Source organism: Fringilla coelebs, assembly GCF_963513975.1.
Source record: "Fringilla coelebs genome assembly, chromosome: Z".
Lineage (NCBI taxonomy): Eukaryota > Metazoa > Chordata > Aves > Passeriformes > Fringillidae > Fringilla > Fringilla coelebs.
Window position 1 is genome coordinate 38,809,792 of NC_140031.1, and position 21,277 is coordinate 38,831,068.

General features: G+C 36.2%; 1 protein-coding gene across 1 annotated transcript in view; it reads right to left on the reverse strand.

Moving 5' to 3' along the window:
• The window catches only part of FANCC (FA complementation group C), a 74,685-nt gene that overhangs the window by 47,128 nt on the left and 6,280 nt on the right, over positions 1–21,277 (reverse strand). The window contains exons 2-4 of the mRNA XM_084225615.1: positions 13,201–13,374; positions 11,585–11,672; positions 5,864–5,958 (exon numbers count right to left, since the gene is read on the reverse strand). Of these exons, the coding sequence (XP_084081741.1) occupies positions 5,864–5,958; positions 11,585–11,672; positions 13,201–13,365 (348 nt within the window). The 5' untranslated portion in view covers positions 13,366–13,374. The remainder of the gene's footprint in view (positions 1–5,863; positions 5,959–11,584; positions 11,673–13,200; positions 13,375–21,277) is intronic.

Genomic DNA, 21,277 nt, shown 5'->3' on the forward strand with positions numbered 1-21,277 from the left:
TCTGGCAAAAATTATTCAGTTCCATCAAGTATTTTAGATCTGCACGCCCTTTCAGCTCACCTTTTTTCCTCCCTGTCAGATTTGCTTTGATACGTAGCCCTGACAAAATGAGTATTCAATTTTTCCATGCTTCAGCTTTGACTGACATAACCTTTTTTGTTTTCTTTTGGCTCTAATTGTCCAGTTGGTGCTTGATGAATACAACCAATCACAACTTTGGTCTATATCTGCTATCATGTAGCACACCACTTGTTCCAAATTCTAATTTACACTATGATATTGGCTGTGAGTCAGCCTTTAAGTTTGTAAGACTGGCGTTTGTTGTACCAGTTCTGATGGCTTATCAACTTAGAAATGACATTAAAATCTGCCTTTCCCACCCTCTTCATAGAATATAGGCCTATGTGGGATGAAAAATTGGATTAAAATTTTCATGAATGTTAAGAACATTATTAATTGCATAGCATAACAATAAAATTTCTAAAAAAACATTGTTCCAGTGCTTCGAGGCTTTAACTGATCATAAATTATAGGAATAACGTAAAAAAACTCCAAACATAAATAATGCAATATGACAAAAGGGATCACGAGCCTGTAATTCAGAATCTCTTGTGGGTTCAGAAAAGCATCTAGAATAGACAACCATTAGCAGCAGGAAATACAGAAACTGTTCTTGTTTCCTTTTTTATAAAACACATTTATTTAATGATTGCTCTTAGTTTTAACTAAGAAAGGAGAACTTTCGAAACAGAATAGCTGAAGATAATGTATATGTCCAAGGGCTAATTCCTAGTTTTTATTTTCGTCCTCTGCTCTGGTGAGAGCCCACCTAGAATACTCCATCCAGCCAGGGGTCCCCAACACAGGAAGGATACAGACCTGTTGGAGAGAGTCCAGAGGAGGGACACCAACATGATCAGAAGGATGGAGCACCTCTCCTGTGAGGAAAGGCTGAGAACTGGGATGAGCCTGGAGAAAAGAAGGCTTAGGGGTGACATAACTGTAGCCTTCCAGCACCTGAGGGGAGCCTACAAGAAAGATGGAGAGACTTTTTATGAGAGCATGTGGTGACAGGAGAATGGGAAATGGATTTAAACTAAAACAGAGTAGGCTTAGATTTGATATTAAGAAGGCATTCTTTACTGTGAGGGTAGTAAAGCACTGGCACAGGTTTACCAGACAAGCTTTGGATGCCCCAACCCTGTAAGTTTTCAAGCTGGATGGAGCTCTGAGCAACGTGGTCTAGTGGGACCTTTCCAACCCAGGCGATTCTACGGCAAGTTTAACAAATTATCATCAATCCACTGTACAATACTTCCTTTTTATCAGAACACATGCAGGAGCACCTGGGAAAGGCCACAGCAACGTTGCATCAGTTTAACCCCTAACACCACCCAAGTTACACCCCTGAGCAGGCACACAGTGTGAGCGCTCAGGGCAGAGATCGCCATCTCCTGGCTCCCAGCGGCTCCCAGCGGCGCCGGCTCTCGCCACGGACCGCTCCTGTGCTGGTGCACGGGGGAAGGCTGGCTCCGAACGAGAGACCAGAATAATGTGTGATTTCTTGTTCCCGACATCACAGGGACAGTCTCATGCCCAGAGGAAATAAACTCGTGAAAGCAGCAGCAATTTTAAAAAGGGTGAGAGAATTAATTAAAACATGGGAGCAGCAAACCAAGAGATATGATGAAAGACATACTACAAACATTCAGAATAGATTGGTTAGTTTGTCCTTAAATAATACAAATGAGCTACTAGGAAACCATGTAATAAGGAAAAACAAAGGAGTGGAAATACAGAAAAACCTGTCCTGTTCAGAATACTACTTATATTTTTACATCAGTGAGAGAAGGAGGAAGTGAGAGAAAATAATAGCTATTTCTTTTTATTCAAGCTATTTGCATGGTGAGTTTTTCATTGCAAGTACTTCAGAATCAAGGTTTGAAGTGTTCACACGTAAACTGTTCACATAATACTCTTTAATATAACAGATCCTTGGATAGAAAGCCCTAAGTGTTAAAACCCCCCTTAAATATCAAGAATCAGTCACTATCAAAACAAACGAAAAAACAGGTAGAATTCTTCCACATCTGTGGAAAAATTATAGGCAGAAAAATAAAAAACTCAGTTCAACTGAATGCACTGTGAATACAGCAAAGATAATGAAATTAATTTTCTTGTTAGTGAGGATGCTGAACTGTTGCCAAAAATTTCAGGAATCTTAACACAGAATTCTCACTACTACAACCAGCATTAGAAACTGAGAGTCAAAACAATGCCACACAATAAGGGCATCAGGGAAGCTGATTTCTAAACTTGAGACTACTATTAAAAAAATGTTCAGTTTTCCTTGGAAGTGTATTTATTAGAATGCTGTGAAACAGAAAACTGTGTATATATTAATAGAAAATTAGTATATGCTACCTGTATGTAATAGGAAGAATGCCATCTACTGGTATATAAAAATATACACCACTATTTCTAAGTTAGCAAAGAGCTGTCATAATAGGCAACAATGCTGTCATTACTGTGTTCTACAAACAACAGTGTCCAGGCTCGAATTTTTCCTCACATATTCAGCATATTATATTTTAGCAAATACATGTAAGCCATATATCCTACAACATAAGCTTCTACCCATGAAACAGACAAAGAAGCAAATATAATTGTCTTATTTTAAGGTCTTAAGACCTTACTGCAGCCTAACAGCATTTAAAGGGGGCCTATAAAAAAGATGGGGATAGATATGGCCATGCATAAGACACAGGTTTGCAAAAGAACTACACATTTTCAGAAAGGAAAATTTGGCGAAGCCAAAAAAAAACACCTCTAAAAACACAGGGCAAACCTTAGAGGTCTTCCGCTCCCATGTTTATGCTATTATGTATATACTGTCTTGTTCCTTTGTATTCATTTGAGGGACAGTAAAACACTGAAAAAATAAATCTGAAAAAAAAAAAAGAAAAACAAAAAAGAAGACAAAAATTCAAACAAGGGTATTAACTTTCTGTTTTACCTCATGTGAAAAGAGACGGGCTGCAACACTCTCATAAGTATGTATGGCCTTCCAACAGAATACACTAAAAGCAGTATTGGAAATAAATTCCAGAGACATAAACAATTCATAACCATAGCTCATAAACTGAGAGCACAGAAGAAGGTGTGGCCAAGTTAATAAAAAAGAAACCTGCTTCAAAAAAGCTCTCACTCGCAGCAATGTGTTTGCAAGAGTAACGTGCAGTAAAAGGAAGCTGTTCTAGCCACATCACAGAGAAGTCTATCCTAAAACCATACATACTTCACAGCTCCAAAAATCTGTGCTCAGAGAAGACCAGCTGGAGAAACTAAATAACTTTCGTAGAGACTGGCTTCACCAGGTCATGACCGTTTTTATTAGTGAGAAATCTGTGGCAGCATGTATCTTGGCTTCCTGTGCTGCGCTTGGCTTTACAAAAGACCTATGTAACCTGGATTCCAACACAAAGGCTCAGAGTCATAAACAAAACAAAAAATATCTACCATTTTAAGTAGCATCTAATCCTAAAAACAGTCTACATGGCACACTTTACCTAAATGACACTAAATTTCTTTTCACATTTTATTCTTTTCAAGAACTTACTAACCTGCACACTCTTAGTTTCAGAAATCTAGTAATAATGCATTTCAAATGGGTAGCTACCTTTCTTGCCATTAAAAACAACAGTTTCTCTATGACATTGACAGGAAAGTTAAAAATTAAGCTAGCATTAAATACATTCAACACTAAATACATTTTTTGCAACTTTGAAAATGCAATTTAGTAGCTAAAAACAAAAGTCTTGAGATCAGCCCTCCTATCAATAACTTTAGCTTAAGATGCACTGAATGACCCCAGTACCCCTCAGGAACTCATGCCTGCCACCAACAAAAAAAAGCAAGGTGTAATTTCATAGTTAATGTACATAGCTATTAAAGCAAAGGGAAGAAGAGATTCAACACTAACTTGACCAAATAATGTCATTTTCTAATCAGATACAACTTTGTATTTTGTTTGTTCTTTTAAATATAAATCATTATCAGAGACAGCAAAAGAAAACCCCCAAGAGTAGCAAAACATTTTGTTTAGGTTCCTTTGTAAAAACAAGCATGATAGTCCTTATTGTATCACAATTGCTGGTGACTAGAATGACAGTGATGATCAGGAAAGGGAACTAAAACCACTTTCTTCAAAAAGTTTTGTGATGATGCCCACTGGACAGTAAAAAACTGAGAAGAAATTCTACTCATTATAGAAAACAATTTAATAATACCTTTTCTTTTAATCCCAACTGCTATATTCTCATGTGGCGCTGCATTCCCTTTAGGCAACAAGGAAAGTGCTGAATGACAATATCTGAGTACAACTCATATCTCAGTACAACTCCTCCTCACCACTTAACATCATTAATGCACATATTATTAACATGCATAATTAATGAATATGTATATGCTATACTACTAGAAAGCAAAATGGACAAATTTTCTTCTGTTTAGTAACTAATGGCATACTACTGTGCCTCTCCTATTTCATTACAAAGAATACAAGGAATTAGCAAGACTATATTTGAAAAGGCAGAGGGGTTTTTTTGTGTCATTTTACTTTGGTGTTCAAGCACTGCCACACTTTGAATTAAAAGTACACTAACCTCAGTAACAGCCTCCTGAAAAACATTAAAGATGGGAAAAAAATAAGGGTGATTTTACTCAGTATTAAATGGTTCAAATTTTCATGGTAAGTGGTACAGCCCACTAAACAGGTATATACAGGCACCCAAGGCCACCTAAAAGACTGTCAGAACATATTTCTAAGACTACTGCTTTTATATCAACAATAGTTGTTTAATAACATAAAAACGTGCATCATCATCATCACCAATTATTTTACAGTAATTTGTACATCCTAGTATTACATGCATACCTGGATAATATGACATACAAAATAAACCAGTAAGTAAGAAATCATCTACCTACAGAAATCTAGAAGTATCTTCAGCTTTAGAAGAGCTGTACATAAATATTGATGAGGCTGCTACAGTCTCACAAGCTGTGAGGACTAAAAGATTAAAAAAAACATATTAACAATTCCCTTTATATTTTCTACCATATTTTTATATGGAGCCATGGAAAAAGGAAGGAACAACAGAACTGCACTCTCAAATTAGTCAGCAATGTAAAATATTAAGCATCAATGTGCTGCATGCTATTTACATGCTGATGTGCTTTGTTAATTCAGCGTGGAAATATGCAAAACATGAACAGATGCGCCACGCAAAACCCTAATTTTGGGACTAAAGTTAGATATTCATTATTTGTTAAGTGACTAAATATAAATCCACACACAAGCACTGCCTCTTCCCTCACTGACTGTCTTTTAAGAAAGATCAGATGCAATTAAATTGCTCACAGGCAGGAGATTAAAAATAAATTAAAAAAAAAAAAAACAGAATAAATATAAGTTGCTAGTTGCTTTCTAAACAAACCATGACATTTTTCCAGGTTATTTATTTTATCCTAATTGAAAGGTTCTTCATTTTTAATAGCAACACTTGCTTCCCTTCTGATTTGAGGTTGCTGCTCATTATTCAAGGATACCAGACCTAGTGAATCTAGGAGGTTAAGAGCATCAAAACTATCAAACGTAAAATACCTCATCCTTTTAAGATGTAAAACAAGACTAACACTGACTGTGTTATAATTAGAATCATATATTCTTCAACACAGTATGTATGCAAATTGCGTTTGGAAAAGTTTTTTAAATGACAGAATGACAGTGTGTCTATGCTATAAGCAGCTTTAAAACATCAATTTAATTCAAAGCAGTCCCAGGAAGGATTCATTCCCTTACCCGTATCCAGCTGTTGGCCTTCAGTTCCACAGCGTTCTGTGGTTCACTGCTGTACAGACAGCACAAGCACCACATCAGAGTCTTCTGGCTTTCATCTGCAGGGAAAAAAGCAAATAAAGATACACATAAGAGGGAAAAAAAACCCCAAACAAAACACAGACAGAATTATACACAACAACCTATTCATACACAAAATTGAAGCCCTAAATATCAGCCTCAACTCATGCTGCTTCTATTCTACCAGATTCATACCATACACTTAACTTTAATCACTATATACTTCTTGTGTAATCATTTCCTTCAAAAGCAGTTTAAAAGGTACCAAAGTGTTCAGAATCTATACAACAGTTAGATGATCTTAAGGAATTTGCAGGACCTAGTAATAAATTCACATAAATAATACCTGAAGCTACATTCAAGGAACTTTCAACTCAGTAAATAATATCATTAAAATTAGACAATAGTTTACGGTAGTAAAATAGTTTATTACATTGTGTCTAAAGCTTGCACAACTCAAGTATGCTTAGTTTCAAAAAACTAAAGTTTGTGAAGTATGAAATCATTCATAACTAGAATATAAATTGCCAAGTTCTCTGTAAAAATATAGAAAGAGTCTCCATGCCTCAGGAATACGACCTTTCTGCAGACAGCAGAATAGCTAAATGATGATGCAAAAAAATCCTATTCCAATTTCTGTTAAGGATCAGATTGGGTTTTACTTAATTCTAACCTACTGTTTGAAATGAGCTCTCTTCTTTAAGAATCTACTATAAAATGAGCACAACTCTCACTCCTCAGATGAACAGATATTACAGAGGAGCTGATTAACTGAAGTAAGCAGCTGAAGAGCCATTTAACCCATTATTATTTCCCACAACTTTGTTTTCAATAGGCTTTGGTGGCTTTTTCCCTAATGTTCTTCAGCACATACTAGTGAATTTAATGCCAGAACAAAATTGTGTGATTGAAATGAAAATTCTGAAAACTGGATGTAGTTCAGATATAATGTTCACTTAGTAAGCAATAAGCTTCTTGTTAAAAATAGTACAAATAAGTGAAACTATCAGTTTTAGACATTATGTTATGAGACAATTTGATTATCAAGCTGAACGAGTAAATTCTTTTGTTTGCTGTGTATTTGTGATCCAGGATGCAATAAACAGTATTATTTAGAAGTGTTTTGTTGAGAAAGCCTGAGGAAAAAATAAAAGGTCCATTAAGTAATGCCTGTATTTTCACCAGGTGACCAAAGACGTTAACACTGATTTAAACCAGTATTCCCCAATAAATGTCCAACAAACCTGGAGGCCATTACTCACCTCCCACTGACTAACATCTCTGCAACATAAATGGTTTCCCAAGCATACACTTTTAACCCACCACAGTTCGAGATACTCTGCCATTGAGTGTTTGGGGACTTGTTTTAATATGGATTTTTACAAGCCTAATAATTTCCTATGTTTTGTAATTCTGCCGTTAAAGGACGCAACTTGCACACTGCTCAGCAGAAGTTCTTAAACCCTGATTATATCCAACAGGCATTCAGACATCAGCACTAACCGACAACTATCTTCTTCAAAAGCACCTTTCATCTAAACTCTACTATGACAATATCAAGGAAAAAATAATGAGTGGTTTATTTACTTAAATTACTACATTCCTTCTTGGAAAATAAAGATTTTAAACATTATTAATTACTAATATTAAACATTGCCTGATTATAAAGTCTGGCTTTTGACATACCCTTCAATTATATAAATTACAGAGAAAAAGGGAAGAGGACATCAAGTCCAAACCTCTTATCTCAAACAACATATACATAGTCAAGTATTTTTTTGACTCGTAACAGTTTATAGTGTATGTCTACAATATGTCAATAAGTCATTTTATGTAAAATTTGGTTTTCTTGAGGTGAAGAAAATACATGTAACTGAATAAATTTCTGGATGAGAAGTTTTTTTGTTACATGTGATGACTTGCTGCGTACTATAAAATACTTTGCATGTACTGCTGACTGTCAGAAATGCAAAGCAGTATCATGAAAGTTAAAATGATGAAAACAAAGCCTAGATTAACTGAGTTGGCACACTTTGCCAGCATAATAAGTTTACACAGATTAACACAGATAGATTCAAACTTCATCCCCAGTGAAACCAACCTATGCTGGTCTCATAGATAAGTCAAAATTTTCCAAAAAATAAGGAACTGGTACACCTTCAGATTTTCCTAGTTCAAAAAATTACTTTTTGACCAAAACTGAGGTAGCCTCCCATAGATCTGTGAAAAACAGGAAAAGAGCCCATACAATCCTCTTGCTGATATACCCCATGACACACTGTGAGGGAAACTCTGGGTTCACTGTTTTCACAGCTGCTCTGGAACAGGGGATGAAAGAAGGGAAGATTAGGACAGATCTTAAAATAATTACAGCAGCTGCAAAATATAATCCTATCAAAAGACCAAACACAGAGCCATCAAAAACCTAGTGGTGGATGTTTTCCTACCAGTTTTCTAGCTACTGCAATCTCAATGGAAAACCTATCATCATGATATGCACTGAAAAGCATTATCAGTATACAAACAAAGTATTTGACCTTACCCTGCCTAACACACAACCAATTAATACACCCACAGAAATAAAATTAAAAACTCAAAGGTGGATACTCCAGCTCAAAAAAGGTTATCTACCACCTATCAACAGGACTCCTTTAAGGATGTTAATGTTGTATTCCAACAAAGGGAATAAAAAATATCGTAGGAAATTTTAGACAGCTTGCAAGCTGCTTTGGGAAAATAAAAGAAAAAAAGAAAAACAAAACACCAATCACAAAAAGGGAACAGAACCCCAAAGAAATAAACAAGCCAACAAACAAAAGAACTGTAACACCTCAAACCAAACAACCAGTCAAAAGTCCAAACCTTTATGCTAATTTTTTACTTCTTTCCTGCCAATCTCACAACAAAAAAAACTATAAAAAACCAAAGAACCAAAAGGTATGTTTTTCTCATATCACAAGGTAGTCTAAATCATCCCAAGCACATGCAGTTTATAAATACCCTGCGGCCAGACAGAAGAAAGATAACCCTAACCTTTCAGCCAGACACATTTTTAGTTTGTTGTAAAATTTTATTGAAACATATCACAAAATGTGGATTAGTAAAAACTGAACTTTATGTTGAAATGAGTCCATTCCCAAGCTTGCATGCTCACACACATAGACTGACATATAGAGCTACCAAGAAACCTCCCAGCACTTATTGTATTAGCTTGGGATTTGAGACATTCGGGCTCAAAACTCAAATCAGAAGGGTTCTACTGAGAAGGTAATCACACAGCCCAGAAAAAAACCTGAACAAAAAGCCCCACAAAAAAAACCAAACAAAAAGCACAAACAAAAATCAACCACACCCCAAAAACTAAAACAAACAAACAAAAACAACAAAAAAAATCAAACAGAAAAAAACATCACCACTGGAATTCGTAAGCAAAACTGAATTCCACCTATATCCCTTATGGTTCAGGACCACAAGTACAGTCAAGACATTTTCTTCAGTCATGCTTCCCTCACATTAGCATTCTAAATAAGGCTAACTTGGTCACCTCCTCCTCAGGAGTGTTTATGAGGAGATTATTTTCCCTCAGAGACTATGCTTCCTGTACTGAGTGGTCAGCCATGTCAGCTTCCAGTACCAACAAACATTCATCTAAGGTGATCAATGTCCAGCACCAACAGACATTCATCTAAGGTATTATGGTTTGGACATGATGCAAAAATATAATGTTTTTCCTGCTCCATTTTTTAGTATGAAAGACTGAATTGAACAAAATTAATTCCTTCTTCTGTGAGGGTGGCCTGGTCTCAACACATGCCTGAATGAGCTATTTATCCAAATGAGAAATTATATGAAACCCACTTGAGAGTCAGCATCTGCTATAGCCAGCACTATCTTAAAGAATATCTTCAGAACCAGTGCCAAAAAAAATGAAAAACTGCTGAATCTAAAATGCCACCAGTCCAAAGAGTGCTCAGGTGGCTCTATGAAGAGGAAGTGGTGGGAAAGTGTAAGCAGACATCTTCAGGTCTATTGATGTCAGAAAATCTTTAAGCATTAAAGTGAAAGATTTCATTTTGAGCAACTAAAGCTCTCTGGCTTGCTTGCCACTTGGAGACAAAAACAAACCCTGTAGTAAGACTTCATTGTCAAGCAAACTTCAGAGGTAATGACCAAATTGCAGAAGAAGTGCAAATTGCAGCTTCAAAAAATGCTGAATGAACACAAAAAAGAGGAACAAAGTAGAGGAAACCAAGAATGTATTGGTGGGATTTTTGTGAAAAGAAGCCAAGAGCAGACACAGATGGCTTTCAACTCTGATGAGAAATATAGGTGAAGCTACTTTCTATAACACAATATACTGTCAGCTCAGAAAAACTGACCTTCTGAACACTTGCATATTCCAAACAAAAACTTAGAAGCAAAGCGTGTAAACATCAATGGTTACCAACATACTCAAAAACTATGATTAGAAGGGAAACCTCTGCATAGTAAAAATACACCTGTAGGTATGAAAAGGCTTTTCAAAAGGCACATATTTGTTCCTCTGCAAAAGTGGTCTATGTCTAAACCTATGTTTCCTTCCCAAATTTTGCTTTCAGAGGTGAAATGCTGACATTACACACATCTACTATGTGCTTTACAGACAAGTTCATTTTGCCTGTGCTTGGAGCTAGAAGACAAAGCCAAAACAGAAGATGTATGCTGTGCTTGACTTAAAAAGCCCTTCTAGCTGAAAAAAATTTGCCCTTTTCTGTATTTCCCCAAAAGGAAGCATACAGAAGAGACATAATGTTATTTATTTTTCTTTTCTTCCCCTTTTTTATTCGTAGTTGTAATAAGAGCAAAAGACTGACAGAAAGTTATTTTAAGGGCCTCACATGGAAGCTCAGAATCAGTTTTCTGCTTAAATGAGATCCCAAGTAATTTATCAAAAATTTAACATCTCAATTCCTGAAAAATGCATCAGAACTGTTGATGACATAGCACAAGGAGTGCCTCCTCCCTCTCAACAGTTTTCCTGTGCCAAATTTATTTTTTCTTCTATATTTTCACCCATACACATATTCACCACCAGTAAGAGTATTTAGTTTTTCCATATGCCTTTTTCCTAGGTTACTACTTTACTGCTTTAATTTAGATACTATGTGCATTTTCACTAGTTAAGGACAGAGAGATGGGGAAAAAACATTGTATTCAATAAAAACAAACACAATCGTAACATAAACTAATTACAAAACACACATACCAGAGAAGTTATTTCTTCTATCTTAGCATACATGTATATTCTGTACACACGGAAGGAAACTTCTGTTGAAATTCTGTACATTTTGAGACTCCAGCAAATGTAATCAATACAACAAAAAATGAGAATGGAAATCGTGATGCACATAAACACTCACTGAGTTTAAAGCCTACTGGTCCCAAGCCAAGATTCCATAACTAAACCATGAAATTAATTAGATCCAAAAGTGAATTTAACATTTCTGAAGCCCATATATTTTAAATAACATGGAGAGCCTTTTCATCTCAAAATTTTACTTCAGTAAAAAAGAATGCTATGTTTTTATGGAAAAAAAATCATAGTATATAACAACTCATATTTTCCTAATTTTTACAAAATAAAGTTTATGTAACTGCTGCAGAAATGTCTTAGCACATTCTTACCATATCCTATAACAAAAGGATTCCAACAGAGCCTTCCTAGAAGCTGTCCAATTAAAGGGAACTGCTGGATTGCCACAGTGGGATCCTGCTAAAACATAAACAAAAAGATAGCAAATATACTCCACATCAAAAGGATGTGGTTACGAGAACCATTAATGATACACACTGTTGTAAATCACAATTCCAATTATTATGCTCTGAAAGCAAAACACATGCAGGTATGTAGATTTTCTATAATATCATCATTCAAGTAAGTTAAAACTTAGGTAATTTTCTTACCTAATACTTAACTATGTCAGAAAATTTGTTCATTTGTTTAACACCAAGCAAGCAGTTCAATATTAGTAACTACCAAGTATACGATTTCATTGTATTAAATGACTAATTAACACACATTTTTTAGATCATCATTGTTGCAATACACTGTCTCACAGTTTTTCAAAAATTAATATCTACTGTGGCATAAAATTACTTTGTTACTTTTTTTTGCTCTTTTTGAAATTACCCTCCTTAATAACTAGCCAGAAACAAACTGACATTTAACTTCTAGCCACATAGAAAGGCGTTTCACTATAAAAGTAACAGACAACCTAGTTAAAACACAATCCTGTGTAATCAGTCTTATTTTCCCATTTTTGTAGCTTTATCATCTAATAAATGAAGGTGTTGAAAAATAGTGCTGTGCTGAGATAACGAGCAAGCAGCAGGGATGATAAGCACCTCCTTCTACTACAATAAATTTCTTACATTGTCTCGTGTTTGGGGCTAGACCAAGACTTTCTGGGGCCATATTCACAAAATCCATGCCTTGGATTACATGAAGTAGCAACAATCTTTTTCCCCCTTAAGGAAAAAGAAATAGAAATATGGGAAGAAACGCCACTCCCCCAAAACCTTTCATTTAAAATTTAACATTTAAAGTCATTCAGAAACAAACCTCACTCCGCAGTCTACAGATAAGAATATTTTTTTAAAAAGAACTTCCATGAGAAGCAAGCTTTATGCCATAATACAGTAGTTCTAAGGCTAAATATACCGAATATATACACTGAAAAAGTGATGCTCAGAAAAACATACTAGCAACTAAACATGAACAACTACTTTCACTCAAGTGAATGCAGACAATAATTAAATCAGTAAATAGAACAAGCAGCAGCTTATGCCAGTGATCTGACCATGCTGCTAGAATTCACTGTGTGTGCCATAACATTGGGGTTATCATGTCAGCAGACCCCCTAAGATTTAAAGGATCAGTCATAGTTTTGCATGTTAAGGCCTTTAAATCATCCAATTTATGAGCTGACGACCTGAATCAAATTCTTCTATACTTAGAGAGTTTTTTTTAGAGACTAGAGCATTCGCTGGGAAACTTCACTTGACATCAACTGATCAAGAAGAAAAAGCCCCTTTCACAATAAATAGGTAAACAAGAAGCACACTCCTGTTTGCATTACCTGCGACTGTTCCTCCAGTTTGCCCCTCTGATCCAGTAGTACCTTAGGTCAACAAGACAAACCTTTTTGCTACTGTTACTTTCTGGTTTTGTCAAAACATGGTGCAGATTTTTTCAGAGGACCTCTTCAAAACAGGTCACTCTTCCTTCTAAAATCACTTACCAAATGTTTTATTGTTTCATAAAGCTGATGTAGAAATTCCTGGAGCTGAGGCAAGTGAAGGCACACATCCTTCTGGGATTCCAAAGTAGTGGCTTGACCCCATTCAATAGCTTTATCCAACCAATACTCAAAGTTAAATTTGGGCACTGTAGTGTCCTGAGCCATTCCACAATCCTGAAAAAAAGATTTTATCCCCACATCAGGCAGCACTGAACACTGGCTTCAAACCAAGAACAAATATACAAACCAAGAACAAATATACAGAGAGGACTTTTGCTACGTTTTTGTGCGCACACAAGAATGGGGTGTAGGGAGAGTCTGTTTACATCTCACAAGACTGGTAATTTTATCTGCAATATTAAGAAGTTAAACTAATAAACCCATCATGACAAAGTAGCAAAGGGGGCACAGTAATCAGTAAATTATCTTAGAATAAATGTAACACCCAGATGTATTTCAGGCTTTTCTTATCCAAATTTGTCATCATCAATATTTCACTCGGAATTTTAAAATAATTTGAGCATGCACTTGTTTCAAATGCTATGCATGATGAAAAACTAAAAATGCTTATTCCAAGAAAAATGAAAGTAAAATGAGGCTCAATCAAAGCAAAAAGCACTATAAGGCCTTTGATCACTGTAATTTCTGTATTTGTAATTGATCATTAGCTTTATGTGAAAAAAAGAGTATTCTCCTTAATAAAAACAAATAAATTTAGTATTTCAGGTCTGTTTCTCCTTATATACCATACAAGTAAGAGGGAAAAAATATAACCATATGCAGCTTTACAAATAACCCAGTTCTGAATGGAAGCTGTACCATAAATGATCTACATCCTATAGCACACGTCACTCTGAAACGCTGGTCTTTGCGGAATAAGCACTATTACCAAGCCAGAAGATTAAAACCTAACCAAACTGCAATGGTAAAAGATACTAAAAAACAGCATACAATTTTTTCTGCTTTACTATTAGATTTTTCTTTCACAGAAGGAACAGAGGATAGCACGGTAGGCAGTACAACAACCTTTAAATCTCTGTAAAAGAAATGTCTCATAGGCTGGAAGACCAAAGAGATCTTGCAGCCTCTCAACCGTTGCTCTTTCTGTCAAAACTGTAAAGACAACTGTCAATTAACAGCATGTGGTGACAATTTTCGTTGCCCACTTAGGGACAAATTCAGACACCCAGAGATGCCACCGAAATGAATGAGTTTGTGTCTTTGCAAGCTATAAACCAAAGAAATAAACGAGAACCTCCACAGCAGCCCTACAAACCAAGCTTGCTTTAGACAGCTAACCGTTACAAACACAGGATTTGTATAGCATGCTAATCTCAGCCAGATAAAAATGTGTAGATAATTAATAAGCTTGTTTAATTCCTATGAGAAATAAATAAATAAATAAATAAATAAATAAATAAATAAATAAATAACCCCTAGTGAATCACAACTATCATTCGAGTTTGGATCCTGTCCAGAAAAAAAAAAAAACAACAAAACTGAGGTTAAGCTATTGGATTGCTAGTGTACGTATATGTGTTTTCCCCAGTCTTGTTCAAAGACAAGTAAGCAAAGCCACTGCTCTTGTGTTCTTTGCTACACTCCCATTTTTATCCATCACTCTTGCTGTCAGCAGAGCTCTTCAGGGATCTGTGCAGTACCAAGATGTTACTGATCTTGTCTGAATATCAAAACACACTATGAGAATCTCCATCACAGCAGCTGCCTGAAGTGACAAAGGTCTCAGAGGCAATAAGCCATCAACCACTTTTATCACCACAGGGACATAAGAAAGACTTGCAGAACAAGTTGAAGCCAGGAAGTGAACTAATACACGTGATTAAATTAATGAGCCTACTTGATGTTCCCAGACAAGATAAATCCTACCAAAATAACTAAAAAATCATTCCCCTAATAAAATGGCTGCTAAAACTTTTAGGAAAGAAGATTAAAAGGAAAAAAAAAAAAAAAAAGAGGAAGCACAAAAACTCCAGCATTTTGGGGCCAATCATTAAGTACTAACTGAGAATCCAAGTAAAGCAAATCAAGCAGGATAATCCACTATACTGAGCACCTATTTCTACTACTTCAGCATGCAGAATGGCACAGCCATCACTCTTCTTTTTCCAGAAGTCTGAGATCCCAGATCTCCACTAGGAAAGATGTTTTGTCTCCCTGGTTATTACAGCTAAATAAACTAGGTTGCTCTTTTTTTTTTTTTTTCCTAAGTACTGCTACTATTAGAAAAACCCCAAAAACAACAGCACAAATCATAAGTGAAAGAAAATCTTAGAAGTGTATCTCTCCTCCATGCTGATAACTGCAAGTGTGAATTTTTTACTGTTTCTGATAGCTAACTCCCATAAGATATCTGAATATTTTGGAAATGAGAAAAGTATTTTCCCATCAACAGACTTGCAATAATCACACACAAGACAAAACAACTCTATGTTCGGTGCTATTCAAAACCCTCACCTTGTTGCATGAAAGCGCAAACGAACAATCTGGACCAAAAAATCTCCAGCCATACAATCTAGAGTTCAGAACCTATCCTCAGAAGGATCAGCTCCAGCCTTGATCCTTCTGCATAATTTTCTGATGAAAATGAAACACTGCACTGTCTCTAAAGCAGAGTTCAGAAATTTTAGCTGCAGTCTAATGGGTACATTTATGGGTAAAAAATAGAGGAGTCAGTTTTATATGGGTTTCCAAAGTGGACTGAAGGACAAATGTATGTGGTTTTTTTCGCAATTAATTTTCTGAAACTGCTAAAAATCCTAATATATCACAATAAGGAACAAATAATTAAGAGAAGATGTAATCTTCAGTGCGCGTTTTGAATAACCATTTAGAGTGACATGTAAAGATCTTTGCACTTTTTGGGATGAGGAGGAGGAAGGGTTGTACACTTCTGTAAAGCTTTGGACGAGAACTACTATTGTAGATTCAATGGCAGCAGAATACCTTACAGCAACTATTACACAGCCACAGAATCCTTTGAGTTGGAAGGGACCCATAAGGATCACCACGTCCAGCTTTTAAGGGAATGCGCTATGTGGGAATGGAACCCATGACCTTGGCATTGTTAGTACCATACTCCAATCCTCTGAACTTATCTCAGGGTTGAATGTAGATTTTCAAGAATTATAATCACCAAAAAAGCTAAAGGCATTGCTGCTCTCTGTTTTGGAATACCACCAATTCACATTTTTTATAAAATTATGCTGAAATCAACAGAAGAATACAATAAAGTGGCATTTCTAGGAATTGCTGCACTATTCATATGAGCCACTGGCCCCTGTTTAGCATTTACTATGTGCTTCAATTTATCCTTGATCAAGAATGTGATTAATTTAATAAACATTAAGATTTTCGGCCACAATACCAGATATTCCACACTATCTGTTTCCAATACCATGATTTTTAAGCTGTACTTGTTTGTTTTCACTAGAAGTTTACATGTAAATAGTTATTTTATTGATTGTTTACTTCACTATAGCATCTTGTCCTGAAAAGAGCAATTTGATTAATACAGCTTACTCTTGTCTTCACCCCAACATTACTGGAAAACAGTAAAGATACTGTGTATGTATAAATACTGTGATTGTATAAATAACCTGATTAAAAAGCAAGCATACCAGAGATACAGATTTAATCTCAAAAAACACCATATGCCATACAATATGGTTTATTAGAGAAATAGAAAACTGTTAGGCAATCAAAGGTTACTTAAATGTTCAGGTGCCAGTATCATATAGAACATATTAGAAGAGCTACAGGAATACAATACAAAAAATACCTGATTAATAATTTGACTTACAATACTGACAAGGGTATTCCTAAAGTCTCTTTCAGATTAATTTCCATTATTTTCAGTTAGTAAGGACTCATTTTAGCTGCCAAAAATCAAAAACTGATTCTCATTTTGACTGGGTTTGTCACAACACGGCAAATTCAGAAGCCAGATTTATTGTGAATCATCTTACATTATCTTTTACTTCTAGAAAGAAGTCTTTAGTCCTCTTCTCTGAGAATGCCCAGGCAAACCGTCTTGGGGTTCAAGCACATGGAACCTTGGGGAGCTCTGGTATGAGGGTACTCATTATACCTTTCAGAAGTTATTGGCAGCATTTCTAATAAGGAATTTTATTCTGTCAAGTGAGCTCTCTGGATAGCACCTGAAATATACCACCTTAGTCACTAACTTCTGTTAACAGACCTTGAGGAAAAGTCTCCAAATCTTGCTTTAATAAGTTCAGAAAAATTACAATTAAACTTTCATGAGCATATTTCTCTTTAATCTTGTAAATTCAGCTGCTAAATTTAAATAAAGCTTTTTAAATAGAAGGATCTTTGAGGTACTGTTAAGGCACAATACTTCCTTATGTCACAGCGTTCCAGATAAAGATGACTAAAACTTGTATTCAAGGTATAAAGCTCTCACTTTGCCTTGAATCAATGATAAGTAGCTCCATGCTCCAAATGAACGTTTTGCTTTCCACTCCTCCTCTTCCTCCTCCTCTCTTATATCCTACCTACCAGCAAACTTAGCTTATGAGGAAAAACACAAAATAAGGAAACAGTTAAAAATACTCTTATGATGTCACACCCCAAGGTTCTGAAGCACAAAAGGTCACCATTAAGATAACAAAACGTATAAATGTACACTCCAAATTCCAAACTATTTTAAGGGATTTTAATACTTAAAAAAGCAGTAGGACAGTCCTTTTGTGCATATTTATTACTCTAATAGACATTAGGATACAAACATGGCCAATCAGGAGAACTTCAGTATATTATATAATCAAAAGATACCATCATTTTGATTCCTTAATCACCCTTAACTTGATTGTGATACAGAACGGTTGATACAGTAATATAACAAAAGAGTATTAACTTTTTCAGTGTGTCAAAGATTATTATAATCATGCCACAAATTTACTACTTAATGGATATTCTGAGGTTATGCCTAGAGGAAAAAAAAGTAGCAGTTATCCTGAACATTGTTACTATTTCCTCATTTATTAATTCTCTCCATAAAATATCTATTTCTTTACCTTGTTCTCAAGTATATTTTTCATCTTCACCTTGACAAGTCTACTTCTGCTTGCCAAGAACAGAAGAAAACTCAATATATACTTAAATTGGAGGTAACAGCAAACACAATTTATTTCCTACTGTAAAGATAATGCATTACCAATCTCCCCAAAATAAATTTTAAAAATACTTTATTAGGGAAAAAAACATTTTTTTAGAAACTTCAGAAATGCCCAGGAGTAGTACAGACTATGTGAAAATTGTGTAGGGCCAGGAACTGGACTCAATGATCTTTGTGGGTCCATTCCAACTCAGCATGTTCTGTGATTTCCATTAATTAGGCTTCATGACCCCAAAAATATAATTTATTTGCCTCACACAAAAATTAATTTTAAAACTTTCTGGTTCCAATAGCTCATCCTGTAGCAGCAGATCTTCCCTATAACCTAAACCATTTCAAGAGAAAACAAAGAATAAAACTCTCTTTAATGGGAAAAGCAGAAATAATATCTCAGCATATCCATCTAACTCATCTTCTGCCCACAGGACAGTGAAAGCAGGAGTGATATCACTGAAGTTTCCACATGTTATTTGCTACCTTTCCATAAAGAATCTTAACAGGGCAACAAGGCAATCAACTATACTTTCAAACACAAAATATCTAAGTACCAACCCATATAATGGATTTTTAGGAACAAACTAAATAAAAAATCAGAATACAATCCTCTGTAAGCCACTCCTGCAAGGAACACACCAGAGAAGTTACTCCAACAGCACTAGTACTTTTTTTTTAAAGTTAAATTTAAGAGGAGAAAACAGGCAATAAAGTAAGGTACCTTTACGTCTCTGGCAGAAGACCCTGCAATTCAGCAAAGTACCAAAACATACAATGTCGTAGTTTAAAGGAATTTCAATGTCAGCAGGAGCCAGAACGAAATCCAGCAGGACCTACATAAAGCTATCCATACCAGAATACAGGGAATCAGATGGATGCACAAAATTGAAATTTGTTTCAAGTCTATTAGGCAAATCCCAGATTTGACCAGTGCACACTGATGTTAAGCAGATCAATACGACCTTCCAGAACAAAACCCCGACTCGGAAGAAACAGGAGGCTGCTAGCTCACCCCTTAATTCCTTGCTTGCTCTTCCATATCTGGATGGCTTTCCTCTTATCAGTGATCTACCACAGAGGTAAAAACAATACACCTCAAGATACAGCAGAAGTTAGAATTTACATCCTGAAAATGTGTGGCATGGTGAACAGAAGCACAAACAAGTTCACACCTTCACAGTTTTCTAGAAATGGAGGGAGGGAAGGGGGTGTGAAGCACATCTCTTTTCAATACATTTCCTCAGTAAGGTTTATGTATTTTGCCTTGCAATCTAAATAGTACAACTTACAAGACTATTTGGTAACACTCAGGTCACTGGAATGTAGCAATCTCTCCTAGTGTTTGAGGAATAAAGTTTTTGGGGGGATATGGCTAATGAAAATAATGTCCAAATATCGTTGGATTTAGTTTGTTGGACAGGGCCCTTTCATTCAGTCCAGCTAATTTTCAGCTCACTTCTGTGACAACAATGGAAATAAAGATGACACACTGAAAACTGAAGCTAAAACACCTATGCAAAGAATAAAGACAACTCTGGAAAGAGACACTAGGTCTGATCAAGCCTTCAAACTACAGAAGGCAGAACTGTTTCTGGTATCTGGCAACATAAAAATATTTTTACAGCACTTTGCAGAAAGTCCAATTATTGCTAACACCACTTTAGCTTCACTAACAGTTACAGTAACATCACACATCAATGGTGTATGGGTCTCTGATAACAGCAGTCTAAACACCACACAAGCTAGATCTTATTTTGCAGGTTACAAAAAAAAGGAATGAAATGTTGGTTGAGTTTACATCAATGGCAAAATTTTTGTTACTCTCAATTAAGTCCAAATTTCACATTTAGCTTTCAAGACAGTAAGAAGCCCATCCACATAAGAGCTTACCAAGTAACTACATTAGAAAAATTAAGCCTTTTAGCGATAATGGTAAGTTCTTGTTAGATTAAATCTATTGTTTGTACCCATTCTCCTATACCAAATCTGCCAGTTAATGCATCACTCCCTGTCTCGTGGGTTACCTGACAGTTATCTGGGTTACCTGACTATACAATTTTCATTAGCCAATTCTAGCAAATGAGCAATTTTTTTACCAAATATTAATTCTGCTTTTTCACTTAAAACTTTTACATGTGGTTACCACTGTCTCCCATAGTTTAAAACCAATATTACAGATTTTATACTGTCCTTTCAGACATCTGAAAGATTTTCTTCAACTTCTTCTCTACAGAATAACACTTCAGAAAAAAAAATTATCTGGGGGTGCTGGCTGGCAGCAGCTCGGGGTGAGCCAGCAGCGTGTGCCCGCGCAGCCAGGAGGGCAGACCCCATCCCGGGGTGCAGCAGACACAGCAGCGCCAGCTGGGATTGGGATCATCCTGCTGGATTCAGCCCTGGTGCGGCCTCACCCTGAGTCCTGTCTGCAGCGCTGGGCCCCACACTCTGAGGAGAGTGGGAAGAAGGTCTGGAATGGTCCAGAGGAGGACAGCAGAGCTGGTGGAAGGGCTGGAAGGCACATCCTGTGAGGAGTGGCTGAGGGCTCTGGGTTTGTCTGGTTTGGAGAGAAGGAGGCTCAGGGGGGACCTCATTGCTCTGTGCAGCTCCCTGAGGAGGGGACCTGGAGAGGGAGAGCTGGTCTATTCCCAGGATTTCCTGGAATCCAGTAACAGAATACGTGTGAATGGCTCAAGCTTTATCACAGGATGCTCAGACTGGAGACTGGGAAATCTTTCTATACCAGGAGAGTGGTCAAACACTGGAAGAGGTCTCCTACAGATGCGGGTTTTGCTCCATGTCTGTCAAGTGCCTTAAAAAGAGGCATTTGGACAGTGCATTTAATACCAAAGTTAACATTAGTTCAGCTGTGAATTGGTCAGGCAGTTTGACTAGATGATTTTTGTCACATCAAAATAGTCCATTCTG